General features: G+C 46.6%; 2 protein-coding genes and 1 pseudogene across 2 annotated transcripts; 2 read left to right on the forward strand and 1 right to left on the reverse strand.

Moving 5' to 3' along the window:
- Nucleotides 1–12,001: 12,001 nt before the first annotated feature.
- Nucleotides 12,002–12,901, forward strand: LOC143883188 (germin-like protein 8-2). Its single transcript, XM_077386537.1, has 2 exons — nt 12,002–12,119; nt 12,345–12,901. The coding sequence occupies exons 1-2, from the start codon at nt 12,002–12,004 to the stop codon at nt 12,899–12,901; spliced, it is 675 nt and encodes a 224-aa protein (XP_077242652.1).
- Nucleotides 12,902–16,180: 3,279 nt separating this feature from the next.
- Nucleotides 16,181–20,032, reverse strand: LOC143883189 (SNF1-related protein kinase regulatory subunit beta-1 pseudogene; annotated as a pseudogene).
- Nucleotides 20,033–21,866: 1,834 nt separating this feature from the next.
- Nucleotides 21,867–22,767, forward strand: LOC143883190 (germin-like protein 8-2). Its single transcript, XM_077386539.1, has 2 exons — nt 21,867–21,984; nt 22,211–22,767. The coding sequence occupies exons 1-2, from the start codon at nt 21,867–21,869 to the stop codon at nt 22,765–22,767; spliced, it is 675 nt and encodes a 224-aa protein (XP_077242654.1).
- Nucleotides 22,768–26,585: the final 3,818 nt, after the last annotated feature.

Genomic DNA, 26,585 nt, shown 5'->3' on the forward strand with positions numbered 1-26,585 from the left:
GAAAAACGGAAAGCATGTGCCAACCTTCCGGACGACCCGGGCTACGGCCCCCCGCGAAGGAAGAAGCGAGCGACTGGCCTCGTAAATAGAGGTCGGGGCGGTAGGGGAGCAAAGTCCGACTCGCTCGGACCGCTCAGACCCTACCCCGACTCCAAGGGAGATGCGGGCCCTTTTCCAAGAAATGACCGCTGTGATTGCGCAGTTCAGGAATCCGGCCCCCGCACTCCAGCAGCACCCAGTCGAGGCTTCTCAGCCCACCCAGAGGAGGGGAAGCTCCCGCAGAGAGCACACGCCCCTGCCCCGGGATCAGACTCGTCACTCCACAAGACGAGATCACCTCTCCCGGGACAAGCATGTGCGCCCCGAGCCTCGCCTACGTCACCGGTCACGATCTCCTTCCGTCCAAAAGCATGGTAGCAGGAGAGACCCCACGCCGGAGAAGGATCGCGGCACCGGCGAAGGAGTCCGTCCAGTCAGTCCGGCTCTGCTATGAGCCCGCCGGCAAGAAGAGAGAGGCCCGTCCACCGGGCAGAGAGAGACGACCCGATGTTACTAAGGATCCAGCAGATCGACCACCGGATTGAAGAGCTCGCCAGAGAGCAGGGCCGGCCTGCCTCCCGGATCTTCACAAGCGCTCCCCCATTTTCGGACAGAGTGCTCAGCGCGGCAGCCCCCGCGGGCTGGAAGATGCCGCAGATTTCGCAGTATGACGGGACCACCGACCCCGTGGACCACTTGGAGACTTTCAGGACTACAATGCTCCTCCACGGGGCGTCGGATGGATTCCTTTGCCGGGCATTCCCCACCACATTGACTGGAGCCGTGAGGGACTGGTACTCGCGGCTCAAACCCAGGTCCGTGGACAATTTTGATGACTTTGGGGACGACCTGGCCCGTCACTTTATGAGCAGCAGAAGACCCAGGAAGACGACGGCTTCGCTGATTGCCCTCAGGCAGGGAGATGATGAGGCCTTGAAAGTATTCGTTGGTCGCTTTAATAGGGAAGCCCTTCAGGTTCCCAACCTGGATCCCTCCGTGGCCACGAATGCCCTTCTTGCCGGCGCCCGATCAACTGACTTCAGACGAGCAGTGGCCCAGCGCAATCCGCAGTCCCTCGCAGACTTGATGGCCGGGGCGGAGGAGTACATCTCGGTGGAGGAAACTCTCGCCGCCCTGGACTCTGCTAGCAAGAGAAGGCCTGAGGAGAAGAACCCTACCAAGCAGCGTAGGGATGATAAATCTCAGAAGAAGGAGAGAAGCCCTTCCCGCAAGGAGAGAAGCCCTTCCCGAAAGGGGAGAAGCCCCCACCCGAGAGAGCATTACACGCGGCTGACCGCGTCCAGAGCACAGATCCTGGCAGCCATTCGAGAAGAGGATTTCATCCGGTGGCCAGAGAGGCAGACCTCGTCGGGGAAAAGAAACATGTCCCAGTACTGCAGGTTCCGCAAGGACCACGACCATGACACCAATGAGTGCATTCATTTGAAGGAGGAGATCGAGCAGCTGATCAGCAGAGGGTACCTCGGAAGGTACTTAAAAAATGATGACAACAGAAGAGAGCGCAAGGACAAGCCGAGGACCAGAGGCAGAAGCCCCCGGGGCGCTCAACCTCTGGCCGACCGCATCCAAGCTCCTGTGCCGGCCAGCCCCCCTCCTCAGGTACCTCAACCTCAACCTCATGGTGTTATTGGTACCATTTCAGGAGGGCCGACCGCAGGAGGAACCTCTTCATCAGCCCGCAGGACTTATGCCCGGCAGGTCAACGCCGTCCATACCTGCAGCAAGAAGGCCAGGCTAGAGAACGTGATATCCTTTTCAGATGCAGATCTCGATGGCCTGATCCTCCCGCATGATGATGCCCTGGTCATCACCATGCTGGTGGCGAACTGGGAAATGAAGAAGATCTTAGTCGACAACGGGAGCTCCGCAGACATCCTCTATTATCACGCCTTCGAGCAGATGCTGATCGGAACTGACCGTCTGAAACCGGCCAACTCCGATCTGTTCGGGTTCTTCGGAGAAGTTGTCAAAGTTGAAGGGCAGATCGAGCTTCCAGGTCTTATCGGGGAGCCGCCCTGCCAGTCCTTCGCCATGGTGAACTTCTTGGTGGTAAGGGCCAAGTCGGCCTACAATGCTATCCTGGGACGCCCCGGCCAGACTCTCCTCCGAGCTGTTCCCTCCGCCTATCATCAGAAGATGAAGTTCACTACAGCAGGAGGTATAGGGGAAATAAGAGGGGATCAGCCCCAGTTGAGGCAGTGCTATGCAGCGGCACTGAAAGGGAAGAATGCGTCCGAGTCTCTGCCAATCGAGCTGTTTGATCTAAGGGATGAAGCCCAGATCATAGTAAACGAATCGGCCGAGGATCTTATATCTATCCCTCTGTACAGCGATGACGACCAGAGGGTTGTCCAGATCGGCTCTGCCCTGTCAGAGGCCGCGCAGCAGGATCTTGCTCAGTTCCTCAGAGCCAATGCAGATGTCTTTGCCTGGGCTCCTTCAGACATGCCCGGTATCGACCCAGCAATTAGAACCCATGAGCTCGGGGTTGATCAGACCTGCAAGCCCGTAAAACAGAAGAGGAGGTACTTTGCACCGGAGAGGCGAAGGGCCATCAGAGAAGAGGTGGAAAGGCTTCTGAAGGCTGACTTCATCCGCGAGATCCAGTACCCGGACTGGCTCCCGAATGTGGTGATGGTGAAGAAGTCTAATGGGAAGTGGAGGACCTGCATAGATTTTACAGACCTGAATAAGGCCTGCCCGAAGGACAGCTACCCGCTCCCAAAGATCGATCAGCTCATCGACGCTACTGCAGGTCACGAGCTGCTAAGTTTCATGGACGCCTTCTCAGGATATAATCAGATCAGAATGCATGAGTCCGACATTCCGAAGACATCCTTTGTAATCGATCAGGGGACTTATTGCTATCGGGTGATGCCTTTTGGACTGAAGAACGCAGGGGCCACCTACCAGCGGCTCGTCAACAGGCTGTTCAAAGAGCAGATCGGCCGCAATATGGAAGTATATGTGGACGATATGCTGGTCAAGAGCAGAGCTGCCTGCAATCATGTTGCCGACCTCAAAGAAGCGTTTCAAGTCTTGAGGGAGCACAACATGAAGCTCAATCCGACCAAGTGTACGTTCGGCGTCGGAGCAGGCAAGTTTCTGGGCTTTATGGTGAGCCAGAGAGGGATAGAGGCAAATCCTGAGAAAATCAAGGCGGTGATGGAGCTGACTCCACCCAGAACTATCAGAGAAGTACAGCGACTGACCGGGTTAGTGGCCGCCCTGGGGCGGTTCATCTCTAAGTCCGCGGAAAGATGCCTTCCGTTCTTCAACGCAATCAAAGGTATAAAAACCGCGCCCTGGACTCCGGAGTGTCAAGCGGTATTTGAAGAACTGAAGCAGTACTTGTCCTCTCCGCCGTTGTTGTCCAAGCCAGAGCCAGGAGAAGAGCTGATTCTGTATCTCTCAGCAGGACCTTTAGTAGTACTGATCAGAGAGGAGCACCACCAGCAAAAGCCGATCTACTATGTCAGTAAGGTCCTCCATGATGCAGAGACCAGATATCAGCGAGTCGAGAAGCTCGTATACGCCCTCATTATGGCGGCCAGAAAGTTAAGGCCGTATTTCCAGGCGCATACGATCAAGGTCTTGACGGGGCAGCCCCTCAGGCAGATCCTCCACCGGCTAGATACTTCAGGCAGACTTGTGAAGTGGACCGTGGAGCTCAGCGAGTTTGACATCAAATATCTGCCCAGGCCAGCGATCAAAGCTCAGGTTCTTGCAGACTTCATAGCTGAATGTACAATGCCAGATTCAGACCCCGGGTCGGAAGCAGCGCCTCCTTTAGAAGCAGAACCGGTTATACCCGAGCAGTAGATCGAAGCCGAAGCGGTTCCGCTTCCTGGGCTTGAGAGTGCAGCTCCACCAACCAGCCCGCTTCCGTGTTCTGAAGAGCCGCTCTGGGAGGTATATGTCGACGGATCTTCAAACAAAAGTGGCAGCGGTGCCGGACTAGTTCTCACAGGACCAGAGGACTTTGTCCTGAATTATGCCCTGAGGTTTGGTTTCCGTGCATCAAACAATGAGGCAGAGTACGAAGCGCTCATCGCCGGAATGAACCTCGCCATTCAGGCCCGCGCTCAGAGACTGAAGGCGTACTGCGATTCACAGTTAGTTGTATGCCAGATCCAAGGAGTATATGAGGCCCGTGAAGAGCGAATGATCAAGTATCTGCAAAGGGTGCGTAGCCTGGCCAGTAAGTTCGGAAGTTTTGAGGTCATCAGAATCCCCCGGACTGAAAATGCAAAGGCTGATGTGCTCTCGAAGCTAACGGCATCGGGCTACACCGCTCTCAGAGAAATTCGTATGGAGTTCCTAAAAACCTCCAGTATTGATGGCCAGCCCGTCGTAGTAATGCAGATCGATGATAAGCCGTGCTGGATGGATGAGATCATCAGATATCTGCGCAGCGGAGAGCTCCCTGGAGAGAAAAAATAAGCCCGTAAAGTCGTACAGCGGGCAGCAAGGTTTTCACTTGACGGCGAAGCTCTGTACAAGAGATCTTACACCCTCCCGTACTTGAAGTGTCTCCGGCCAACTGATGCCCTGTATGCCTTGCGAGAGACCCATGAAGGGATTTGTGGAGAGCATCTTGGGGGCAAGGCCCTCGCCATCAAAGTCCTTCTAAGAGGCCTGTACTGGCCTACACTAAGACAAGATGCTCTGAGCCTTGTGAAGAAGTGTGAGAAGTGTCAGAAATTCTCCCCAGCAGTTCACCAGCCTGCCGTGCCAATGGCCCCGATCATCAGCCCTCTCCCTTTTGCTGTCTGGGGAATGGACATTTTAGGTCATTTTCCGCCGGCCTCCGGAGGCCGCGAGTTCGTCGTTGTCGCCATCGACTACTTTACTAAGTGGGTAGAAGCTGAACCTCTGGCCAAGATCACCGAGCAGAGCGTCCAGAACTTTTTCTGGAAATCAGTGGTGTACAGATTCGGGATACCTCGGGTCCTCATAACAGACAATGGCAAGCAGTTCGACTCAAGGAACTTCAGAAAGTTTTGTTCAGATCTGAAGATTGAGCAAAGGTTCACTTCCGTGGCACATCCTCAGACAAATGGACAGACCGAGGTGACGAACAGGACTCTGCTGCAGGGGATAAAGAAAAGACTGGATGATAAGGCCGGACGCTGGGCTGACGAGCTGTACCATGTGCTCTGGGCGTATTGGACTACCCCACGCACTGCAACGGGTGCGTCGCCTTTCAATCACTCCTTCGGAACAGAGGCTGTGATTCCGGTTGACATCGGCATTCCCTCCCCAAGAATTGTTGACTTCAATGAACAGCTCAATGGGGACGGGCTCCGTGTCAACCTCGACTTGCTTGAGGAAGTCCGTGAGGAGTTACAGATCAGAGCCGCAGCGTATAAGCAGAAGGTGTCTAGATACCATGATACGAAGATCCGACCAAGGGAGTTCCGCACTGGCGACCTAGTTTTGAGGAAAGCGGCCGTCTCCCAGCCAAGAAGAGTGGGCAAACTCTCTCCGACTTGGGAAGGGCCGTACCGAGTCAAAGAGGTCATCCGTCCAGGAAGCTACCGGCTAGAGACACTTGACGAGCAGCTGCTGCCGCACGCCTGGAATTCCAGAAATCTCCGAATATATTATCAATAGTCTTTTCTCTTGCCTTTGAAGGCCTGTAAAGAATCTCTGTAATTAAATTTCAAAGAGAAATAAAGTGGAGTTGTCACTAAACAGTGTCCCTCAGTTTTGAGTCACTAATATATGCCAGCTCCTCCACCTCAAAAACTCTAAGTGTTTGCAGACTTAGCTCTCAGCCTAAGTGTTTGCAGACTTAGAGAGCGTCAGTGGTGCACTCCGGCGCGTCCAATTTGGTGTGGAGATCAGTTCCAACCATGGACCCGCCCTAGTGGAAAACCACCTCAAAGACTCTAAGTGTTTGTAGACTTAGCTCTCAGCCTAAGTGTTTGTAGACTTAGAGAGAGGCAGTGGTGCACTCCGGCGCGTCCAATTTGGTGTGGAGATCAGTTCCCACCATGGACCCGCCCTAGTGGAAAACCACCTCAAAGACTCTAAGTGTTTGCAGACTTAGCTCTCAGCCTAAGTGTTTGCAGACTTAGAGAGCGGCAGTGGTGCACTCTGGCGCGTCCAATTTGGTGTGGAGATCAGTTCCCACCATGGACCCACCCTAGTGGAAAACCACCTCAAAGACCTGCCCGGCCTGGCCGTCCACAGCCTAAGCCGTACAGGATATGGCGCAATCGCTAAACGCCAAAAGACCTGCCCGGCCTGGCCGTCCAGCGCCTTAGCCGGACAGGATATGGCGCAATCGCTAGACGCCAAAAGACCTGCCCGGCCTGGCCGTCCAGCGCCTAAGCCGGACAGGATATGGCGCAATCGCTAGACGCCAAAAGACCTGCCCGGCCCGGCCGTCCACAGCCTAAGCCGGACAGGATATGGCGCAATCGCTAGACGCCAAAAGACCTGCCCGGCCTGGACGTCCACAGCCTAAGCCGGACAGGATATGGCGCAATCGCTAGACGCCAAAAGACCTGCCCGGCCTGGACGTCCACAGCCTAAGCCGGACAGGATATGGCGCAATCGCTAGACGCCAAAAGACCTGCTCGGCCTGGCCGTCCACAGCCTAAGCCGGACAGGATATGGCGCAATCGCTAGACGCCAAAAGACCTGCCCGGCCTGGACGTCCACAGCCTAAGCCGGACAGGATATGGCGCAATTGCTAGACGCCAAAAGACCTGTCCGACCTGGACATCCACATCCTAAGCCGGACAGGATATGGCGCAATCGCTAGACGCCAAAAGATCTGCCCGGCCTGGCCGTCCACAGCCTTAGCCGGACAGGATATGGCGCAATCGCTAGACGCCAAAAGACCTGCCCGGCCTGGCCGTCCACAGCCTAAGCCGGACATGATATGGGTGGTGCACTCTGGCGAGTCCAATTTGGTGTGGAGATCAGTTCCAACCGTGGACCCGCCCTAGTGGAAAACCACCTCAAAAACTCTAAGTGTTTGCACACTTAGCTCTCAGCCTAAGTGTTTGCAGACTTAGAGGGCAGAAGTGGTTCACTCCGGCTCGTCCTAATTGGCTTACAGACCAGTTCGGCCAATGACATCCGGACAACCACTACGGCTCGGCAGAAAGACAAGGAAGCAGCACAGGAGTCATAAGTACAAAAAGCAAGGCAGCCGTACAGACAGGTGGACAAAATTGAATTTGTATTCATATTACAAAAGTGCCCTTTTCGCCGAGCTGGCTTACAAAGAATGAGCCTCATGGGCCATTACAAAAAGTACACAACCAAAAAGAAAGATAGGAGCAAGAGGGCTGCCACTCAGGCCTCCTCGTCGACCACCTCGTCGGTGACTGCCTCTGAAGTAGGGACTGCAACCTGGCCGGCCTCAGTGGTTGGGGCGGTGACCTTGGAAGCCAGAATGACTTCCTGTTCCACCTCGATGGGTTGGGAGGAGTCCGGTTCGTCTTCTTCCTCCTCGTCCTCCTCCTCCTCCTCCTCCTCCGGAGGTGCATACGGGACGGCCAGTCCGTCCAGGGAAATGTCGGGGTGAGTCTTCCTCACCTGATCGGAGCAGAGAAGGAACCCCGCCTTATAGGCCTGGAGGCCCAGGTTCAAGAACTGTGTGTCCTTCCTCTTCTCAGTTTCCTTCACGGCCTCCCCCACTGCCGCTTTCACGGCCGCCTTGATAGCCGCCTTCTCCCTCTGACCGGCTCTCTCGTTCGCAACTAGGAGATCCTGCACGGCCTGGTTTTTGACCCTCTGCAGCTCCTCCTTCAAGCTGTTGAATTCGGCCTCTTTGATCTGGACGGCTTCGGTAAGCCTGTCCTTCTCCTTCTGGAGCTGGCTCTTCTCGGACTCTATCTGTGTGAGCGTCTCAGAGAAGAGATAACGCTTCTTGGCCATGTCCCTTGAGTATACCTGGAGTTGATAGAGGGCGGAGGTGATTGCCGCTTCGCAGGTCTCCGGCGCCTCATTCTCGACGTCCCGCCGGTCGCGTGGGAGGACGCCCTGGTACACCACTTCCGTGGCCACCCGGCTATCCCCCAGGCCGGTGTCCGTTTTCTGCACCGCCCAGTTCCGGCGGAAGACGTTGTCGCCTCTCGCCGCCATGGCGGCAGGGATGCCCAGAACCGGCCTGCCGTGTTGGGGCTTTGTCACCCCTGCAGACCCGGAGCTCTGTCAGGCGAGATTTGCCCGGCCCGACTTGACGGAAAGCTTATGCGTCGCCCGGCTGCTTTTAAGAGGCTCGGCCAGTGCGACCATTGCCGGAGTTGACTCCGGCACCTTTCTTTTCTTGCCCTTGGGTTGGGGCTGCTCCTGCGTTGGGGACGCTTGAGAGGTCTGCCTGATCTTGTTCAGCATGGACATCTGCTTCACCATTTCTGAACGTGAGAACAGAACACAGTTAGAACTATATAAAAAAAAGGGACAGTTCAAAAAAATAAAAGCTAGCCTAAAGAGTCTACGTATGTGCCGGCGTCGCACGACTGATCCCGAGCTTTACCAGGTCGGCCTCCTCGAAAAACTCCGAGCAGTTTATTTGACCACGCTTCAGCTCTTCTTTGATCAGAGCGAAGGTCATGTGGTCGTAACCCTCAAGGGCTGGCTTCTGACTAAGGTTCTGGGTGTCCGGCGTTCTCCATTCCAACGAGAACGGCCAGTGGGAGCCCGGCTCGGTGTCCCTAGCGTAGAAAAACCTGTTCTTCCATGTGTGAATGGAAGTAGGTATGCCAGTGATCATTTTCACTTCGGGCCGTTGGCTGATGTAGATCCAGCCGCCGTCCTTGTGCCTCTTCAGGTGCGCACACATCCTGAAGACGGGCATGGTGGGGTTCCTACGGAGACGAACTCCCAAAAGGTAAAGGAAGCCGACCAGCGTCCTCCAAGAGTTCGGCACGACCTGTGTAACCGCCAGCCCGTAGTACCTCAGCACATCGACAAAAAACGGATGCAAGGAAAGCCTGAGCCCGGCCCGCAAGGCTTCTTCGTATAGGCAGAGATCTGCACTATCGTTGCTGGCCCGGTCCCCTTCAACGGCCGCCCTCAAAGTGTACCGATCAGGGATACAGTATTTGTCCCTGACGGCCTGAAGTTTGCCCGGCCCCAGACGGTTCACCTCGCGCAGGGCCCCGATGTTGTACTGCGGATTGGCCTCCATCCGTGCCTCCGCTATCACCTCGACGGGCGCGTGCAGCGAGCGAGGAACTACCGCCTCAGCGTCTTCTTCGTCGCCGGTGGTTTCTACCCGGTGCGGTCCGTCCCCACGGACCGGGATTGTGTCTAAGTCCACAATCACTTCCTCCCCGCTCTCCTCGTCTACAATTATTATCTCTTCGTCCTCAACACCAGCCTCCATAGGAGAGGCCGGCCTCGTCCTCTCCGACGCCCCGGACCCCGTACTACTGGTCGAACCGGGCTCCTCTGAGCCAAAGTCCGACTCCGAACTAGTGCTAGACATTAAAAGCGGAGAAAAGAAAAGCTAAAAGAAATTACTGAACTGAAGTGTTGACCGAAGATCTCCGGGCTCACTGATCCGAAGCGGGCAGAAATCTAAATAGCCGAGCAGAAGAGGAGGAGAGTAAAATGTGAAAAGTGAAAAATGAGGAGTAAAACTCCGGTATATATAGGCTGGGAAGAGCGGGAAAAATCCCGCCCTTTTCCCACCAGCCGGAGTGCGCCACGTCACCTACCGCATTAAATGCGCCGTCCGCATTAAATGCGAGGCACAAGTACCAAAGTGATTAGACCTGCCCGGCCTGGCCGTCCAGCGCCTTAGCCGGACAGGATATAGCGCAATCGCTAGACGCCAAAAGACCTGCCCGGCCTGGCCGTCCAGCGCCTAAGCCGGACAGGATATAGCGCAATCGCTAGATGCCAAAAGACCTGCCCGGCCTGGCCGTCCAGCGCCTTAGCCGGACAGGATATAGCGCAATCGCTAGACGCCAAAAGACCTGCCCGCCCTGGCCGTCCAGCGCCTAAGCCGGACAGGATATAGCGCAATCGCTAGACGCCAAAAGACCTGCCCGGCCTGGCCGTCCAGCGCCTTAGCCGGACAGGATATAGCGCAATCGCTAGATGCCAAAAGACCTGCATGGCCTGGTCGTCCAGCGCCTAAGCCGGACAGGATATAGCGCAATCGCTAGACGCCAAAAGACCTGCCCGGCCTGGCCATCCAGCGCCTAAGCCGGACAGGATATAGCGCAATCGCTAGACGCCAAAAGACCTGCCCGGCCTGGCCGTCCAGCGCCTATGCCGGACAGGATATAGCGTAATCACTAGACGCCAAAAGACCTGCCCGGCCTGGCCGTCCAGCGCCTAAGCCGGACAGGATATAGCGCAATCGCTAGACGCCAAAAGACCTGCCCGGCCTGGCCGTCCAGCGCCTTAGCCGGACAGGATATAGCGCAATCGCTAGACGCCAAAAGACCTGCCCGGCCTGGCCGTCCAGCGCCTAAGCCGGACAGGATACAGCGCAATCGCTAGACGCCAAAAGACCTGCCCGGCCTGGCCGTCCAGCGCCTAAGCCGGACAGGATATAGCGCAATCGCTAGGCGCCAAAAGACCTGCCCGGCCTGGCCGTCCAGCCCCTTAGCCGGACAGAATATGGCGCAATCGCTAGGCGACAAAAGACCTGCCCGGCCTGGCCGTCCAGCGCCTTAGCCGGACAGAATATGGCGCAATCGCTAGGCGACAAAAGACCTGCCCGGCCTGGCCGTCCACAGCCTAAGCCGGACAGGATATGACGCAATCCCTAGGCGACAAAGGATCTGCCCAGCCTAGCCGTGGCGCCCAGGAGATCTGCCCGGCCATGACACCTAGGAGGTTTGGCCGGCCAGACTTCTGGTCCAAATTTTGGCCGGACTGGATAGCCCAGAGGCTCCTGTCCGGCCATGTTCCTTCAGGCCAAGCTTCAAGGCCGGACCAGGCCACCCGGAGGCCCCTGTCCGGCCGCGGTCTCTTCTGGCCCAGTCTGAGGCCGGCCCCAGCTGCCCAGAGGCCTTAAGGCCGGCCGGATGCTGTTTTAACCCTCTTTTTGCTTCTCCTAGCCGCTGTCACGACTCGGTGAACCAGGGGGCAACTGATGGGGTCCAAAATCTGCAACCAATCGGCTGTTGACATGTGGCCCTCACAGGGACCACTGCAAAGCCAACACCTGTCCCTGCTAGGTATGACGCCTGGACCAATCGGGGACTTCCACCTGCCCCTCCTAGGTCTGAAACCTGGTCCATACAGGGGCTACCACCTGTCCTGGACAGGTGGCTCAGAATCACTATAAATAGCTCTCATTTGTGCTAAGGTGAGGGATCTGAGATCAAAACCCTAAGCTTTTTGCTCTGACATTGCTCTGCACTCCTGCTCATACTGACTTGAGTGTCGAAGCGCCCGTCCGGAGCACCACTCCGGGTTGGTCTTCTGACCCTTTGTATCCTTGTCTGTGCCCTTGTGCAGCGCAGGACTCCATTAGTCCTTCAGCCGTGGCTTGCCAGATCAGCCCTTCCGGCCCTACCATAACCTGTTACCAATTTTAGACCTAACAGAGTGAATTGGATCTTTGGTTTTCTTCCTCCATAATATGTTGTTTTTTATTTTTCTTTGTATACTTACGACCAGCTCGGTCGTGGGGCTCGCTCCACTTATTAATTTAGATCTTACCATTTCAAAATATTAAAAACAAAATTTACACAGAAAAACAAGTCCGACGACTGCTTCTATTCTTTGCTGGAAAAGATCTACTTGGATAAAAAATTAGATTAGATAGCGTAGTTGTTAAACCGTGTATTGATTTGGTAGTAACAAGACCATTTCCATGAAATCACATGACCCCTAAGCCATGCATCTCTCTATCTATCTCTCTCTCTCTCTCTGCTATAAATATGCACCCTTTCTAAGCTTCTTCCACACCGTCAAAACACTTGCACCCAATACTCTTCTTTAGATTGATAAAATGGAGAAGGCTACTCCCCTCCTTGTACTTGTACTCCTTTCCTTGGCATCTTCTCTTACCTTTGCCGCTGATCCCAGTCCTCTACAGGACTTTTGTGTTGCTGACAATATATCTCCAGGTACAAATGCTTTTTTTTTATTTCTCAATTTAACTTCCATTAGTATCATGATAATCACGTGTTTGTGCAAACTCAATTCCATTTTTGGTAGGTATTGTGGGGTTTGGCTAGATGACTTGAGAAATATTGTTATTGCATTTACTCTGCGTGTGGACACCGGCCCTACGTGCATGGGTTATGTTTTTTTTTATTGGCTGATCTTTTTTTGATGTTTTTCCTTCTCAGTGTTAGTCAATGGCGTGGTTTGCAAGGACCCAATGCTCGCTCAAGCAAGCGATTTCTTCTTCCCAGGGCTTGACATGCCACGCAACACAAATAACCGAGTTGGGTCCAATGTGACCGCAGTGAACGTGGTCCAAATACCAGGACTCAACACTCTTGGCATCTCCATGGCTCGCATAGACTTTGCACCCTATGGACTAAACCCTCCCCACACACACCCAAGGGGCACTGAGATGATTGTAGTTCAAGAGGGCACCCTCCTCGTTGGTTTCGTCACCTCTAACCTTGCAAATGGCGAAAATCGGCTCATATCAAAGGTCCTCAATAAGGGTGATGTGTTTGTGTTTCCAATAGGTCTCATTCACTTCCAATTCAATGTTGGACAGACCAATGCGGTGGCCATTGCCGCTCTGGCAAGTCAGAACCCAGGTGTGATCACCATAGCTAATGCTGTCTTCGGATCAAACCTGCCCATCTCCGATGATGTTCTCGCCAAGGCCTTCCAACTTGACAAGAAAGTGGTTGATTTTCTTCAGGCACAGTTCGGGCCCAAAAACTAGATAACTACCGACAAGGATCCCATGCATTAACTACAATAGTGTATTTGAATAAGCAAACTTGATGTTTGCATTTCTTAAAATCGTAATAATAATACAGTTTGAGTATGTCAATGGGACAATCAAGCGACTGATTGAATATACAGTCTTGTTTTTCATGAATTCTCTCTCTCTCTCTCTCTCTCTCTCTCTCTCTCTCTCTCTCAAACTAAAACATCGATATCCATCAATACTATTAAAAGATGTATACACGCTCAAGTGCAAATTACTAGTCCTTTGACCAAATAAAACGAGGGTACGCTCCCACTCCAGATCTTTGCACAAGTCCAATTTCAATATCTGAAAATTTTAAACTACGAGTGAGCTAACGCTCAGATAGTAAACAAGCATTACTCTAGCTGGGTCTAGCATGGTAGGGAAACAGAAGGCTGCAACAGAAAGTCAAAGTGAAGCCGAAACTTAGAGTGAGGGATACACTACACATTCTGATGGTTCAACACAAGTAATTTTGAGCCACACAAAATATGCTTAACACAAGGTAAATAATCAGGGATTCATATTACCACAGATGGATAAGAGCCAAAATAGAACATACAAAATTTGCATGTAGAAACCGAAACTGAAATGAGAAGCATGGCCACAATTATAAAAGCCGAAATAGGAGGCAAGGAGCAATGTGAAGTAAAATAGGCATAGAATGAGTAATCAGAGAATCATTTTCCCAAGATACGAACCAAACAAGATCAAATCACATACCTAGACTAAAAATGAAGCTGGAACTGAAATATGCAACAAGAAGCATGGTCGCGTATTTCAAAAGTTCACAGTGGAGAACTCGGTCCTGAGTTCAGATAAACTCCACCCGGGAATTAGTCCACTTGGATCAAAGATGAAGATATACACACCCTCTTGGGATGTGGATCCCAAGCTGCACTACGTACCTCGGAAGAGGATCAAGCCAACGTAGTTCGAAACGAACTCTCCTAATTGCTACCTCTAAAACATTCAACACTTTAGATTTTTGATATTTTTTAATGTTTTTGATGTTTTTAAAGTTTTTCCAATGTTTTTGAGTTTCAAATTTCTAATGTTTTTGGGTTTTAAAGCTTTTCAAATGTTTTTGGATTTCGAATTTCTGATGTTTTTAGATTTTTAATTTCTGATTTCACCCTTTTGGTCAAAGACCTAAGGGAACACACGAAGCAAAACCCTAGGGCTAAACCCTAGGGCAAACAGGGGAAACCCCTAAACCAGGCAAGCTAACTATCAAAGATGACAAAAGGATCTGAGACCCAGAAGGTAAAGCTCCAATGAGACTGGGCAAGTCTCCAACAAACAAGAGTAACGACAACACTAAGGAGAAGCTCCTAAAAACAACTATAGAAAAAAAAGGGGAAATGAATCAAAGACTCTCTAATACTGCTATCTAAAGGACGAGTGAGTCAAAGACTCTCTGAAAGAAAAGGAATATGAGTCAAAGACTCTAACAATACCAACTAAAAGGATAAATGAGTCAAGGACTCTCTAAAAGAAAAGGAAACACGAGTCAAAGACTCCAATAACACCAACTAAAGGATAAATGAGTCAAAGACTCTCTAAAAGAAAAGGAAACACGAGTCAAAGACTTCACTAACACCAACTAAAGAATAGACGAGCCAAAGACTCTCTAAAAGAGAAAGAAACATGAGTCAAAGACTCCACTAATACCAACTAAAGGATAGATGAGTCAAAGACTGTCTAAAAGAAAAGGAAACACGAGTCAAAGACTCCACTAACATCAACTAAAGGATAAATGAGTCAGAGACTCCCTAAAAGAAAAGGAACATGAGTCAAAGACTCCACTAACACCAACTAAAGGATAAATGAGTCAGAGACTCCCTAAAAGAAAAGGAACAAGAATTTGCACATTTGGCAGAGGTAAAACACCCAGCCGGGCCGGACAGCTACTTAGCCCTAGGGTGCAACAAATATGCGCCCAGTACCCCATAAGGGTAGGAGTATGAAGCCAAGCCGAGTAGGGTGTTCTCCCAAAAACCAAACGACGCACAAAGAGGAGAACTAGCGAGAGAATGAGACCGGGCGGGTCTCCCAAACACACACAAAGATGGGCTCCAAGTAACCTTATCATTGCCCTTGCAAGGGGTAAGCAAGGCTAAGACAACTAATTGACCAAATTGGTCTCTAATTAACAGAGGAACAAATTGAGGTGCAACCTCAGAGAGGATTCTACAAATGAGGCCAAGCAGGCCTTCTAAAGGCTAATTACTTACAAAGCCAAGACAGATGACTCCCTAATAACATCAATAAAGATCAAATGAGTCAAAGACTCCCCCGATAACATCACCACACAAACAAATGATTCAAAGGCTCTCTAAATGAGGCAAGGCATGCCTCCTATGGGTACACCATTTATCAAAATCAAAGCAACCTCCTTGAGGTTAAGCTAAAAATGAGGCTAGCCTCCAAAGGAGGATTTCCTAATGAGACAGAATATGCCTCCTAGTACAGGCTCTAGTATCTAAAGAAGTCTAGAAGACTGCGTTAGTCCACCAAGAGAGCAGAAAAGAGCTACTAGGCAATCTCAAATTTCTATTCAATTCTTATATAAACAAATCAAGTACTAAGCAAAGAAAGACTTATAACTAAAGAGTACACAACCTGTAATAATAGCAATCATAGCATGATAAATAACATTAATTAGCCCAGACCAGCCGCTAGGTAGCCTAATGAAGTAAAAATAATATCAAACACTTCAAAGCCAACCACAAACCCCAATACGGGGACTCCGATGAAATCAGATGATGCCAAAGTAATCATCTGATTTCCTACACGTATAATATTTCTACAAACCGCCTTGAAATCAGACGATATTCGTGTCAAGGACATCGAATAGTGTAAATCATCTGATTTCCCTCTTCAATTAAACAATTTATTTAAAATAAAATTAATTAGCCCAGACCAGCCGCTGGGTAGCCTAATGAAATAAAAAAATGATATTAAACACTTCAAAGCCAACCACAAAGCACAAAGAGGCAAAAATCAATTTGTAAACCTACAGCATCAATGAATCGAATTAAAAATACCTTGTATTAAAACCTCTCTGTAACAGAATTATGATCTCCTTTTCAGAAATTCTCATATAGAAAGATAGTATCAAAGTAAAAATTTATGCATATATAGATCGAAAATTTCCAAACATGAGGCAAACAGGCAAACAGATATAGATCCAGATGAATTACTCATACAACGAAACTTACCTAATCAAATGGAATTTGAGCTGAACTACCTTTTCTTTTGAAAGTTGGATTGAAACCTGTGGGTTAAGCTGAGGGCAACCAAAGATTGAGGAGCCCATCCTTTCTCTATGAATAAGTGATTGAGAACGACCTGTTGGGGTTTCGAAGAAACCTCTGCGTTCTCCATTCCAAAAACCATGAGATGCAGCTGAGGTGGAACAGCCAACGGCTCCCTTGCAAAGTCCTCTTCTACTGGGAAAGGTTGACCGTAGCTTGAATCTGGAGAGGGAGGGAGCTCAAATTCGGCAACACTTTCGAGGTTTTCTGGCACATAGTCATGAACATCTAGGAGATTTGTAACACAGCCCATCTCATCAGCTATAAAAGGAAAATCCAGAATGTATCTCCATTCACCATCCACAACGAACTTATACTGGTAGATGCCAGATGGGAGGACCAACAGAATGGAATGATCCTTGCCTAATCTTTGCAAAATTTTCCTTGAGGACCAATTGTCCCATGATCCCTTCACTACAACATCATTACCTCCATAGTTCATTATGATCATTGTAAGGATTCTTTGCTCTGGGGAATGATCCAGAGGATCATGGGTGTCATTCATCCATGGTTGGTTGTAAACTGGGGGAACATCTGCAGCCCTCTGCAAGGGCGCTACAGGAACCTGAGGAGTAAACATATAAGAGGAGATTGAATCCTTCCAAGACTTTCAGGTGGCGCATTCCCCATCAAATCCAATGACAAAACGCGGGCCTTCCGATTCGAGCTCTCTGGAAAATCATTTCTAAAACCTAGATAACGATCGGATCTTCTAGAAGGCTCTTCTCCTCCATTAATACCATCTTCTCTTCCATTCACATTCCCTATATTTTTTTTATTTTTTTATTTTTAAAATCAGAAGATCTGAAGACCAAGGCTTAGAAAATAACACAGAGAGAAGGGTTTTCAGAAAATGCCACCGATCTTTGGGTTATTTATGGAGATTGACACGCCGGAAAGTGGTTCTCCGACAAGCAGTTTTCAGAAAACTGGGTTTTGAAGATACAGAGATCGGAAAAGGGAGCTCTCCCTTTCTCTGCAATCTCTCTCCCTCTGTTATGAAAATGAAAAACCCCCTAGATCTCTCTCTATTTCAGATCTAAAACAAAATCAGATCTGGAAAAATACCTGAAAGGAAATCAAGGTTTCCATGGAGTGGAGCGGCTCTTTATGCCAGATTCCGGCATAAATTGCCGGAGAAAGTGAAGGCCGGCGAGCTCTCTCTCTCTCTCTCTGCTGGAAACAAAATAATGAGGGGAAATCGTCGGATCTGGTTTGGGTTAGGAAATAGAGAAGAACATGGGGAAGGGATTCGGCCAGAGATGGTCGACGATCACGGTGGTGATCGGAGATGGGAATATGACCAGAGCCTTGGGGAAGATGATCGGAAATCTACCGAAGCTCCAAGGTCTGGCCGGAGATACTAATCGGAGAAGAAAATCCCCCAAAACCCCTTTCTCCCTCTCTGTTTGACGAAAATGAATCTCTCCTTCCCGATCTTTTTATTTACCCTTCTTTTGAGCAAAGAGGAGGGGAAGGCGAGCCGGATTCCGGCCGGGTCTTGTCGGAGAAGAAGATGGGAGAAGAATCCGATCTAGGGTTTAGGTTTTCTTTTTCGCACTCTCTCTCCTTCTCTTTTCTACGAAAAAATGAGATCTCTCCCCTCGATTTTCATTTGATTTTTTTTTATATTAAAAACCAGGTTGCTGATATTAGCACTACCCGTTTGATGGGCGCACAAATGTTGATGGGCGCGCGAATCAAGCGCGGCCCGGACGGGATTATGCACTCCCCTTTTTATATGAAAATGATATATTTGTCTCCTTTTTCCCGTGGACAACCCCCTTTTCAGATGAATTCACTCCTCTTTTTAGTCTGCATTGCGCTCACTCTCTTGACCTGTTCACTGAGCAAACGCGCTCGAATCTCGACGAAATTTTACGGAGGTCTATGAGAGACCCTAAACTACCCCAGGGTTTAATTTGGGACCCCAGCTCACTGATTTGACGAGGCTTTGTACAAGCAACTCGAACCCGGGTCCGGTCAAAATGGGGTGTCTACAGCAGCCACCTCGTGAATGAAGACAAACTCTCACATCGCGGATGGTCTGTTGATGGATGCTAGCAAATCCCTACGTACACTCACACACGATATAGTTACTTAACTTTTAAAGAGGCAATTCCTTAATATTCTATTTGTAGATACGATTAATTTAAATTAACCTATTTACACATTATGCCCCTTCATATTTGATGGTTTAAGCATTCATATATTTGGCCCGATTGCGGATGGACTATTGTTTCAAAAATCTACATTGTGAGACAATCTCAGAATCTAAATTTATGGCATATAAATGGATGAAAATGAATGATTGTAATTTAAAAAAAAAAAAAAAAGATTAGCGGCATTCACTTATCTATTTTAGGAATATTTTAAAAGATCAAGAATGGTAGGGATTATTATTTAAAAACAAGAATAAGTCGCACCCTTAGCGAATTCATCAGAATGATAGGGATTCCTCTTCAAAATTTGGGGAGTTTTCTTAAAAAATTGGACCATTTACAAATCCTAATTATAAGATATATAAGACCATATGTAAATACATAAGACATGAGAGATATAACAGCTTATATTGCGAAATTTTATTAGTTTTTTTATAAACACATAAGATATAAGAGATTTACTCTTGGCATTTACACTTATCTGTTCAGATTGTATAATTATCTTCGTCATATGCAAAAGAAAATTTAGGGCAGAATGTGAAATTCTCATCAGTTTTATTTGTACCATGAGCTTTATCTTAAATGCGAATGATTTTTTAAATTAAAAGAAATTTTGTGTAGTTGTTTGATTTTTTAACTTTTAATAATTTATGGACAAAGGAAGATCTATTATGGGTTATGCTAATGGGAATGGTCCTATTAGTTGGATGGCAAAGTTGCAACCAACGGTTGCCTTATCCACTATCGAGGCCGAGTACATGGAGACAGCGGAAGCTTGCTAGAAAGTAGTTTGGCTTCAAGGTTTGATGGGTGAGATTGGCATCGAGTCAAAACCCATGGATTATTTTTTGTGATAACATGTGCATCATTTGTTTGGCCATGAATTCGGTTAATCACAAAAGGACCAAACATATATCGGTACAATATCACTACATTCAGGAAGTCTGATGGAAGGATCTATTTGTTGAAAGTGTGAACCAAGGAGAATGTAGTGGATATGATCGTAACGATGGTTCAAGGAGAAAAGTTAGATCGAAGTTTATCTTCTCTCGGTCTCAAGAAGGAAGACTTGGTATGCCGGTGATTATGCATCAATGTGGAGATTGTTAAAACGGTGACGCATGAGCACCAGTTTTTTCATTTTTTGTTTTTTTTGGAGCGGGTCTCACTTGGTCTTTTAAGTGGGATGTTTTCCATGCCTCTCTCATATGGTTTTGTAAAGGCAAGAGATAAAAAGGTCTTTAAAAAGGAGGAGAAGAGTGAGAGGTTTGAGAGGAGAAAAGGTTACTACAAGAAATGAGGGGTTTTCTCTTTGGGCTCTAGGAGGGCTTCTCTGGTGAGGCAAAAACATGTTTCTTCTTCCTGGTTACTTAGGGTGTGTTCCTCTTCTTTCATTCTTCATTTCCATTAGTTTTTCCTTGCAACCCTAGCATAATGTTGGAGGTTTTTTTAAGGGGATTTCTCCTCATACTTAGTGTATAGATTTGGGGGTTTTTTGTGATTGTATACAAGGTTGGAGAGAAGGGTTTTTCGGTGGTTGTTACAAGTGTGGAGGTAACGTTGTACTATTTGGTTTGAAATAATGGACCTGTGTTACCTTGTCGTTGGATGTAGCCCATTATGGTGAACTGCATATATTGTTTTCTTCTTGTGATTGCTTGTGATTTATTTCTTTTGCTCCTCTTAAAAACTGGGCTGCTGTTGGATCAAATATCAAGGGGGTACCGCCCACATGGGACTTGACCGTCGGGCACCGTATTAAAACTCTTGTTTTATAATATTGTAAAGTAGTAACGGTTTGCTAGAAGAACTCTTAATTTGACAATATATTTTCTGAATTATAGTTTATAATGTAAAAGATATTAACAAGGGAAAAGTGTTTCTACTAGGTCAAAAGTAGATAACGTTGTCTACTACGTCGCATGAAACACAGTGGGCCCACATTGCTTGGATAATCCAGAGCATTCATTTGTTAGGCCCTGAGATAGATAGGGTGTGCCCTAAAAATCAACTTCAAACTATCATCCTAACCCTTCAATTTGTAGAGGTTAAAAATGGGAGGTTCATAGCCGTCCATATTTAACCTCCACAAATAGAAGGTTGGGATGATCTTATGGTGCTGGTTTTTTTTTTTTTTTTTTTTGGCACACCCTAACTATTGCGATCAGGACCCAAACAATGTGGGCCCCACTGTAATTTTGGCCGACGGAGTAGATAACGTATCTACTCGGCCGTGTAGAAACACTTTTCCCTATTAACAATTAGATTGGTATGGAAATTCCATCACAATATTATCCGAAAACATGAAATTGTCAAAACGATTTCCCGAAGGAAATGATATATTAAGACGTTTTTTGATAAATTTGCCATCAGCGGATCAGGATCATCCTATCATAGTTTTAACGTAGATGATGGATGGATTTTTTATGTGAGTGGGGGTCCACCATATCAACAGCTTGAACGACAGAAAATCGACACCAATTATTTCTCAAATCGCATATTTGAAAAACATCCAAATGGTCAAAGGAGTTTAAAATATATTTATTTACCATTTAACCAAGTTTTGGCAACTAATCTTTAATAGCGGAGTAACGAAAATAAAAAAATTTATAGATGCTGTAAGTTTTTTATAATTACAAGTGAAATTTTATTTTCTACCCCATTCCTCAGCATATCCATCCTTTTGTTTGTGCTTTCTTGGAAATGACTATTTTCAGGGAAAGGCAAACAAAAGGTGGAAATATAGCCATTCTTAAGAAAAGATAAACAAGAGGAGGTGGAAATGCTGAAAAGGGGTCGGGAAAAATCAATTTCCTAATTAGAGTGGTATTGGCCAACCTTAAAAAAAGGTCTGCAAATTAGCAATCAAACGGGTAGGTATAAATAGGGTACGCATTGTTCGAGACCACGTGGGAGATCACCCAGTTTGATTTCAGCATGTCCTTCGCTCGGCTAATAGGGTAGCGGACCGTTTCGCGAGAGATGGAGTAAATTGGATCTTTGATTTTCTTCCTCCATAATATGTTGTTTCTTATTTTTCTTTGTATATTTTCTTTGTCTGTACTCATGACCAGTTCGGTGGTGGGGCAAGCCCCACTTATTAATTTAGATCTAAGCATTTAAAAAAAGGGCAGGCATTTTTCAACTCAGATAAGTTACATTATAATTTAGGTAAGAAAAGATTGTTTCAACTTTCACAGAAAAAAGAGTCTGACGACTGCTTCTATTCTTTGCGGGCAAAGATCTACTTGGATGAAAAAAATAGATTAGATAGCGTAGTTGTTAAACCATATATTGATTAAGTTGTAACAAGACCATTTCCATGAAATCACATGACCCTTAAGCCATGCATCTATTTCTCTCTCCCTCTCTGCCTATAAATATGCACCCATTCTAAGCTTCTTCCACACCATCAAAACACTCGCACCCAATACTCCTCTTTAGATTGATAAAATGGAGAAGGCTACTCCCCTCCTTGTACTTGTACTCCTTTCCTTGGCATCTTCTCTTACCTTTGCCGCTGATCCCAGTCCTCTACAGGACTTTTGTGTTGCTGACAATATGTCTCCAGGTACAAATGCTTTTTTTTTATTTCTCAATTTAACTTCCATTAGTATCATGATAATCACGTGTTTGTGCAAACTCAATTCCATTTTTTGGTAGGTAATGTGGGGTTTGGCTAGATGACTTGAGAAATATTGTTATTGCATTTACTCTGCGTGTGGACACCGGCCCTACGTGCATGGGTTATGTTTTTTTTTATTGGCTGATCTTTTTTTGATGTTTTTCCTTCTCAGTGTTGGTCAATGGCGTGGTTTGCAAGGACCCAATGCTCGCTCAAGCAAGCGATTTCTTCTTCCCAGGGCTTGACATGCCACGCAACACAAATAACCGAGTTGGGTCCAATGTGACCGCAGTGAACGTGGTCCAAATACCAGGACTCAACACTCTTGGCATCTCCATGGCTCGCATAGACTTTGCACCCTATGGACTAAACCCTCCCCACACACACCCAAGGGGCACTGAGATGATTGTAGTTCAAGAGGGCACCCTCCTCGTTGGTTTCGTCACCTCTAACCTTGCAAATGGCGAAAATCGGCTCATATCAAAGGTCCTCAATAAGGGTGATGTGTTTGTGTTTCCAATAGGTCTCATTCACTTCCAATTCAATGTTGGACAGACCAATGCGGTGGCCATTGCCGCTCTGGCAAGTCAGAACCCAGGTGTGATCACCATAGCTAATGCCGTCTTCGGATCAAACCTGCCCATCTCCGATGATGTTCTCGCCAAGGCCTTCCAACTTGACAAGAAAGTAGTTGATTTTCTTCAGGGACAGTTCGGGCCCAAAAACTAGATAACTACCGACAAGGATCCCATGCATTAACTACCGTAGTGTCTATTTGAATAAGCAAACTTGATGTTTGCATTTCTTAAAATAGTAATAATAATACAGTCTGAGTATGTCACTGGGGAAATCAAGGGATTGATTTACTATGCAATCTTGTTTTTCATGAATTCGTCTCTCTCTCTCTCTCTCTCTCTCTCTCTCTCTCTCTCACACACACACACACACACACACACACACACACCGATCATGAAGTCTGCAACAGGATGATCCTAACCCACTGATGGGAAACAGAAAGTCAAAGTGAAGCCCAAACTTAAAGCGAGGGATACACTACACATTCTGATGGTTATCTTTTATAGTTCATCGCAAAGAAATTCACATAGGGTTCATCACAAGTGATTTGGAACCACACAAAGTATACTTAAGACAAGGTAAATAATCAAGGATTCATATTACCACAAATCGATAAGAGCCAAAATAGAACATACAAAATTTACATGTAGAAACGGAAACTGAAATCTGAAGCATGGCCACAATAATAAGAACCGAAATAGGAGGCAAGGAGCAATGTGAAGTAAAATAGGCATAGAATGAGTAATCAGAGAATCATTTTGCCAAGATACGAACCAGACAGGATCAAATCACATCCCGAGACTAAAAATGTAGCTGAAACTGAAACATGCAACGAGAAGCATGGTCGCGTATTTCAAAAGTTCACAGTGGAGATTTACAAGCATGATCAAACACAAGTAACTAAGATCAAAATATACGAATGAACAAAGTCGGGATATTCAAAAGGATTCATATATCACGTGACATAAATAATGTCTTCATCATAGTAGACCAAAACTGAAAATTAGCACCTTTAAACAAAGGAACGTTTTGCTGAAAACTTGAAGAATTGGTATTGCCTGCCATATTGCCAACTTACCGAACCCGTGCCGGTCTTCTTTCGAAATTGTCCCCAGCCTTTCTGCTCTGATACCACTTTGTAGAATTTAAAGAACAAGTAATACAGAAACACAGAAGAGAACAGAACACAAAAGAACTTTATTATATTGCTGAATGTATTTAACACACACGAAATAGCCTTTCAATAAGACTTTGACTTTGTATCTCGCGGCCAATCCATAAAGCATGTTTCCTATCTACTTTTTACCGATACAACACTACTCCAATCCGGTGTCTCTCTCTCTCCAACGTGCATGAACTGTTGGTGGGCCCAATAATTAATTTGTTTTAATTTGTGAGGAAGGTAGGTCCCTCCATAGGATGATCCAAACCATCCATTCGATGGCCCACAACGTAAATAGGTTGCACCGTGAAATATTATTTCCAAAGAATGATCCTAGCCCTCTGATCTAAAGAGAAACCTCTATAGATTTGAGGGTTGCGATCATCCTTTGAAAATGATATTTTGAAAATGATATTCTGGAGTGAAACCTATTTAAGTTGTGGGCCATCAAATAGATGGTTTGGATCATCCTATGGTTCAGGTGTTACAGTAACATTAAGGCCCAATTGTAGGTAGGGGTGGTTATTCGGTTTTAACCGAACCGAATAGACCGAAATTTGGTAACCGAAATAATTTCAGTTACCAAATTTCGGTAACCGAAACCGAACCGAAATTCGCCAAAACCGAACCGAATAAAATTCGGTTATTCAGTTATAACCGAATAACCGAATTGTGGGAGAAATAGAGGGGAAAAATTAAAATCTCGGTTTGGATCGGAGGGCTAGGATCATCCGATCAAAATGATTTTTTGAGCACAACCTAATTAAGTTGGGATCAATCAAATGGACGGTTTTAATCATCCTACGGAGTGCACATATAGCACTTTTTTTTGGAAAAAAAATGGTTTTCATCCATAATTTTGGTTATTCGGTTAACCGATTTTTTTTTTTAGAAAACCGAAACTGAAACCGAATTTCCAAAAAAAAAAACCAAAACCAAACCGAACCGACCAATTCGGTTCGGGTATTCGGTTTTAACAGAATAATGCTCACCCCTAATTGTAGGCCCCACTTATATTTTTCAAAATGAACTGTACGGTCCACACAATAGGATGATCCAAGCCATTCATTTGATGGGCCGCAACGTAAATAGGTTGTTCCCCCAAAATCATTTCCACAGGATGATCTCAAACCTCCGATCTATAATATTTTGGGGTGCAACCTATTTATGTTGTGGGCCATCAAATGGATGGTTTGGATCATAGTGGGCTGTCAAGAGGGAAACTAGCCTCCAAGGGGGCGGTCAAGGGCGAAAATATCAGCGCCCTAAAAATAAATTAACATGCAAAAGGAGTTTTGTATGCTTTCTAGATGACTATACGATAGACTTGAATTAGGTGGGCCCCACAAGTTTTTAATTACTTCATCTAACAATCTCGCAAGGGGGTTTTCCACATCACAAGTTCACAACTACCTCGTCATCTAGTTTAGTGAAATGACGTATACTCAGCTCAACAAATCAATAATTAGTGCGAACAGAAACTTTGAAAATGTATAAAACTGGACGTGGCATGGAACTGCATTGTTCTCTGTCGTTGGGGGATAGACATCCTTGGATAAGCAATTCTTTGGATTGGCCTCCTTTCATATATAATTTCAAGACGAAAATGCTAAAATGAATGGTGCCCTTGCAAAAAACCATCTGCATGGGCGCTCCTATTGGGACTTCTGAGCAAGGTGGATTTCTTTTTCCATTAATTTAATATCTGTCCGTGCCATTTTCATATTTTTCTGTGCTCTTTCAAATGATTTTCGTTGGGATGGACCAATGTGGGGCGACCTTTAGCTGGTTTTTGCAAGGCAGCCATTCCCATTATCATTTCTCTAATTTATATATGGAATAAACCCCTTGGATTAGCTACATATAGAGTATGCCTTTCCCGCTCAATAAGTGGAGCCCTTTTTCAGATAAATAGGGCATTAATTAAAGGGACAAATACAGGATACACCTCCTCAACTAGGGCGAAATTCCACTTCTAACCCCGTGGTATCGAAGGTACCAAAGGCAACCCCTTAACTTTCTGACATTTTTAAGTAGATCCCCTATTTTTCACCCTATAGTTCAGAATCCATCAAAGACACCCCTAACAATTTATTCGTTCCTGTACACCCCGTCATATAACAAGCATTATTGAAAACTAAGGGGGTGTCTTTGGTTCCTTTGATACCACGGGGTTAGAAGTGGAATTTGACCATATTTGAGGGGGTGTATCTGTAATTTTCCCTTAATTAAATTATCCAACCTAATGAAAGTCAAGTTGGGAAAAAAGATGTATTAGGTAGTAGTAGATATACTATTGGAGCCATATTGGTACAAATATATAGATAAGGGCGTCTTAGTTGCCCCCAAAATTTATGATATTAAGTTATTGAAAAAATCGTTTTTAAATTCTTTAAGACGTTTTTTGAAAAATTTGCCATCAGTGGGTTAGGATCATCCTACCATAGTTTTAGCGTAGATGATGGATGGCCTTTCGGTGTGAGTGGGGGTCCACCAGATCAACAGCTTCAACGATAGAAAATCGACGCCATTTTTTTTTCTCAAATTGCATATTTGAAAAACAACCAAATGGTAAAAGGAGTTTAAAATATATTTATTATTTTATTTACAATCTAACTAAGATTTCGCAAAGAATCTTTAATAACGAAGTAACTAAAATAAAAATTTTTAGAGATGCCATAAGTTTTTTTTAATAATTACAAGTGATATTTTAATTTCTACCTCATTCCTCAGCATATCCATCCTTTTGTTTGTGCTTTCTTGGAAATGACTATTTTCAGAGAAAGGCAAACAAAAGGTGGAAATGTAG

This window comes from Tasmannia lanceolata, unplaced genomic scaffold (genome assembly GCF_043159265.1).
Source record: "Tasmannia lanceolata isolate RefF3 unplaced genomic scaffold, GAP_Taslan_0.1 ptg000008l, whole genome shotgun sequence".
Taxonomy (NCBI): Eukaryota; Viridiplantae; Streptophyta; class Magnoliopsida; order Canellales; family Winteraceae; genus Tasmannia; species Tasmannia lanceolata.

Excerpts from the sequence above, each read along its gene's own strand:
- LOC143883190 (XM_077386539.1), top strand. The coding sequence starts at position 21,867 with ATGGAGAAGGCTACTCCCCTCCTTGTACTTGTACTCCTTTCCTTGGCA. Across the intron at positions 21,985-22,210 it reads TGCTGACAATATGTCTCCAG|TGTTGGTCAATGGCGTGGTT; the intron begins GTACAAATGCTT and ends TTTCCTTCTCAG.
- LOC143883188 (XM_077386537.1), top strand. The coding sequence starts at position 12,002 with ATGGAGAAGGCTACTCCCCTCCTTGTACTTGTACTCCTTTCCTTGGCA. Across the intron at positions 12,120-12,344 it reads TGCTGACAATATATCTCCAG|TGTTAGTCAATGGCGTGGTT; the intron begins GTACAAATGCTT and ends TTTCCTTCTCAG.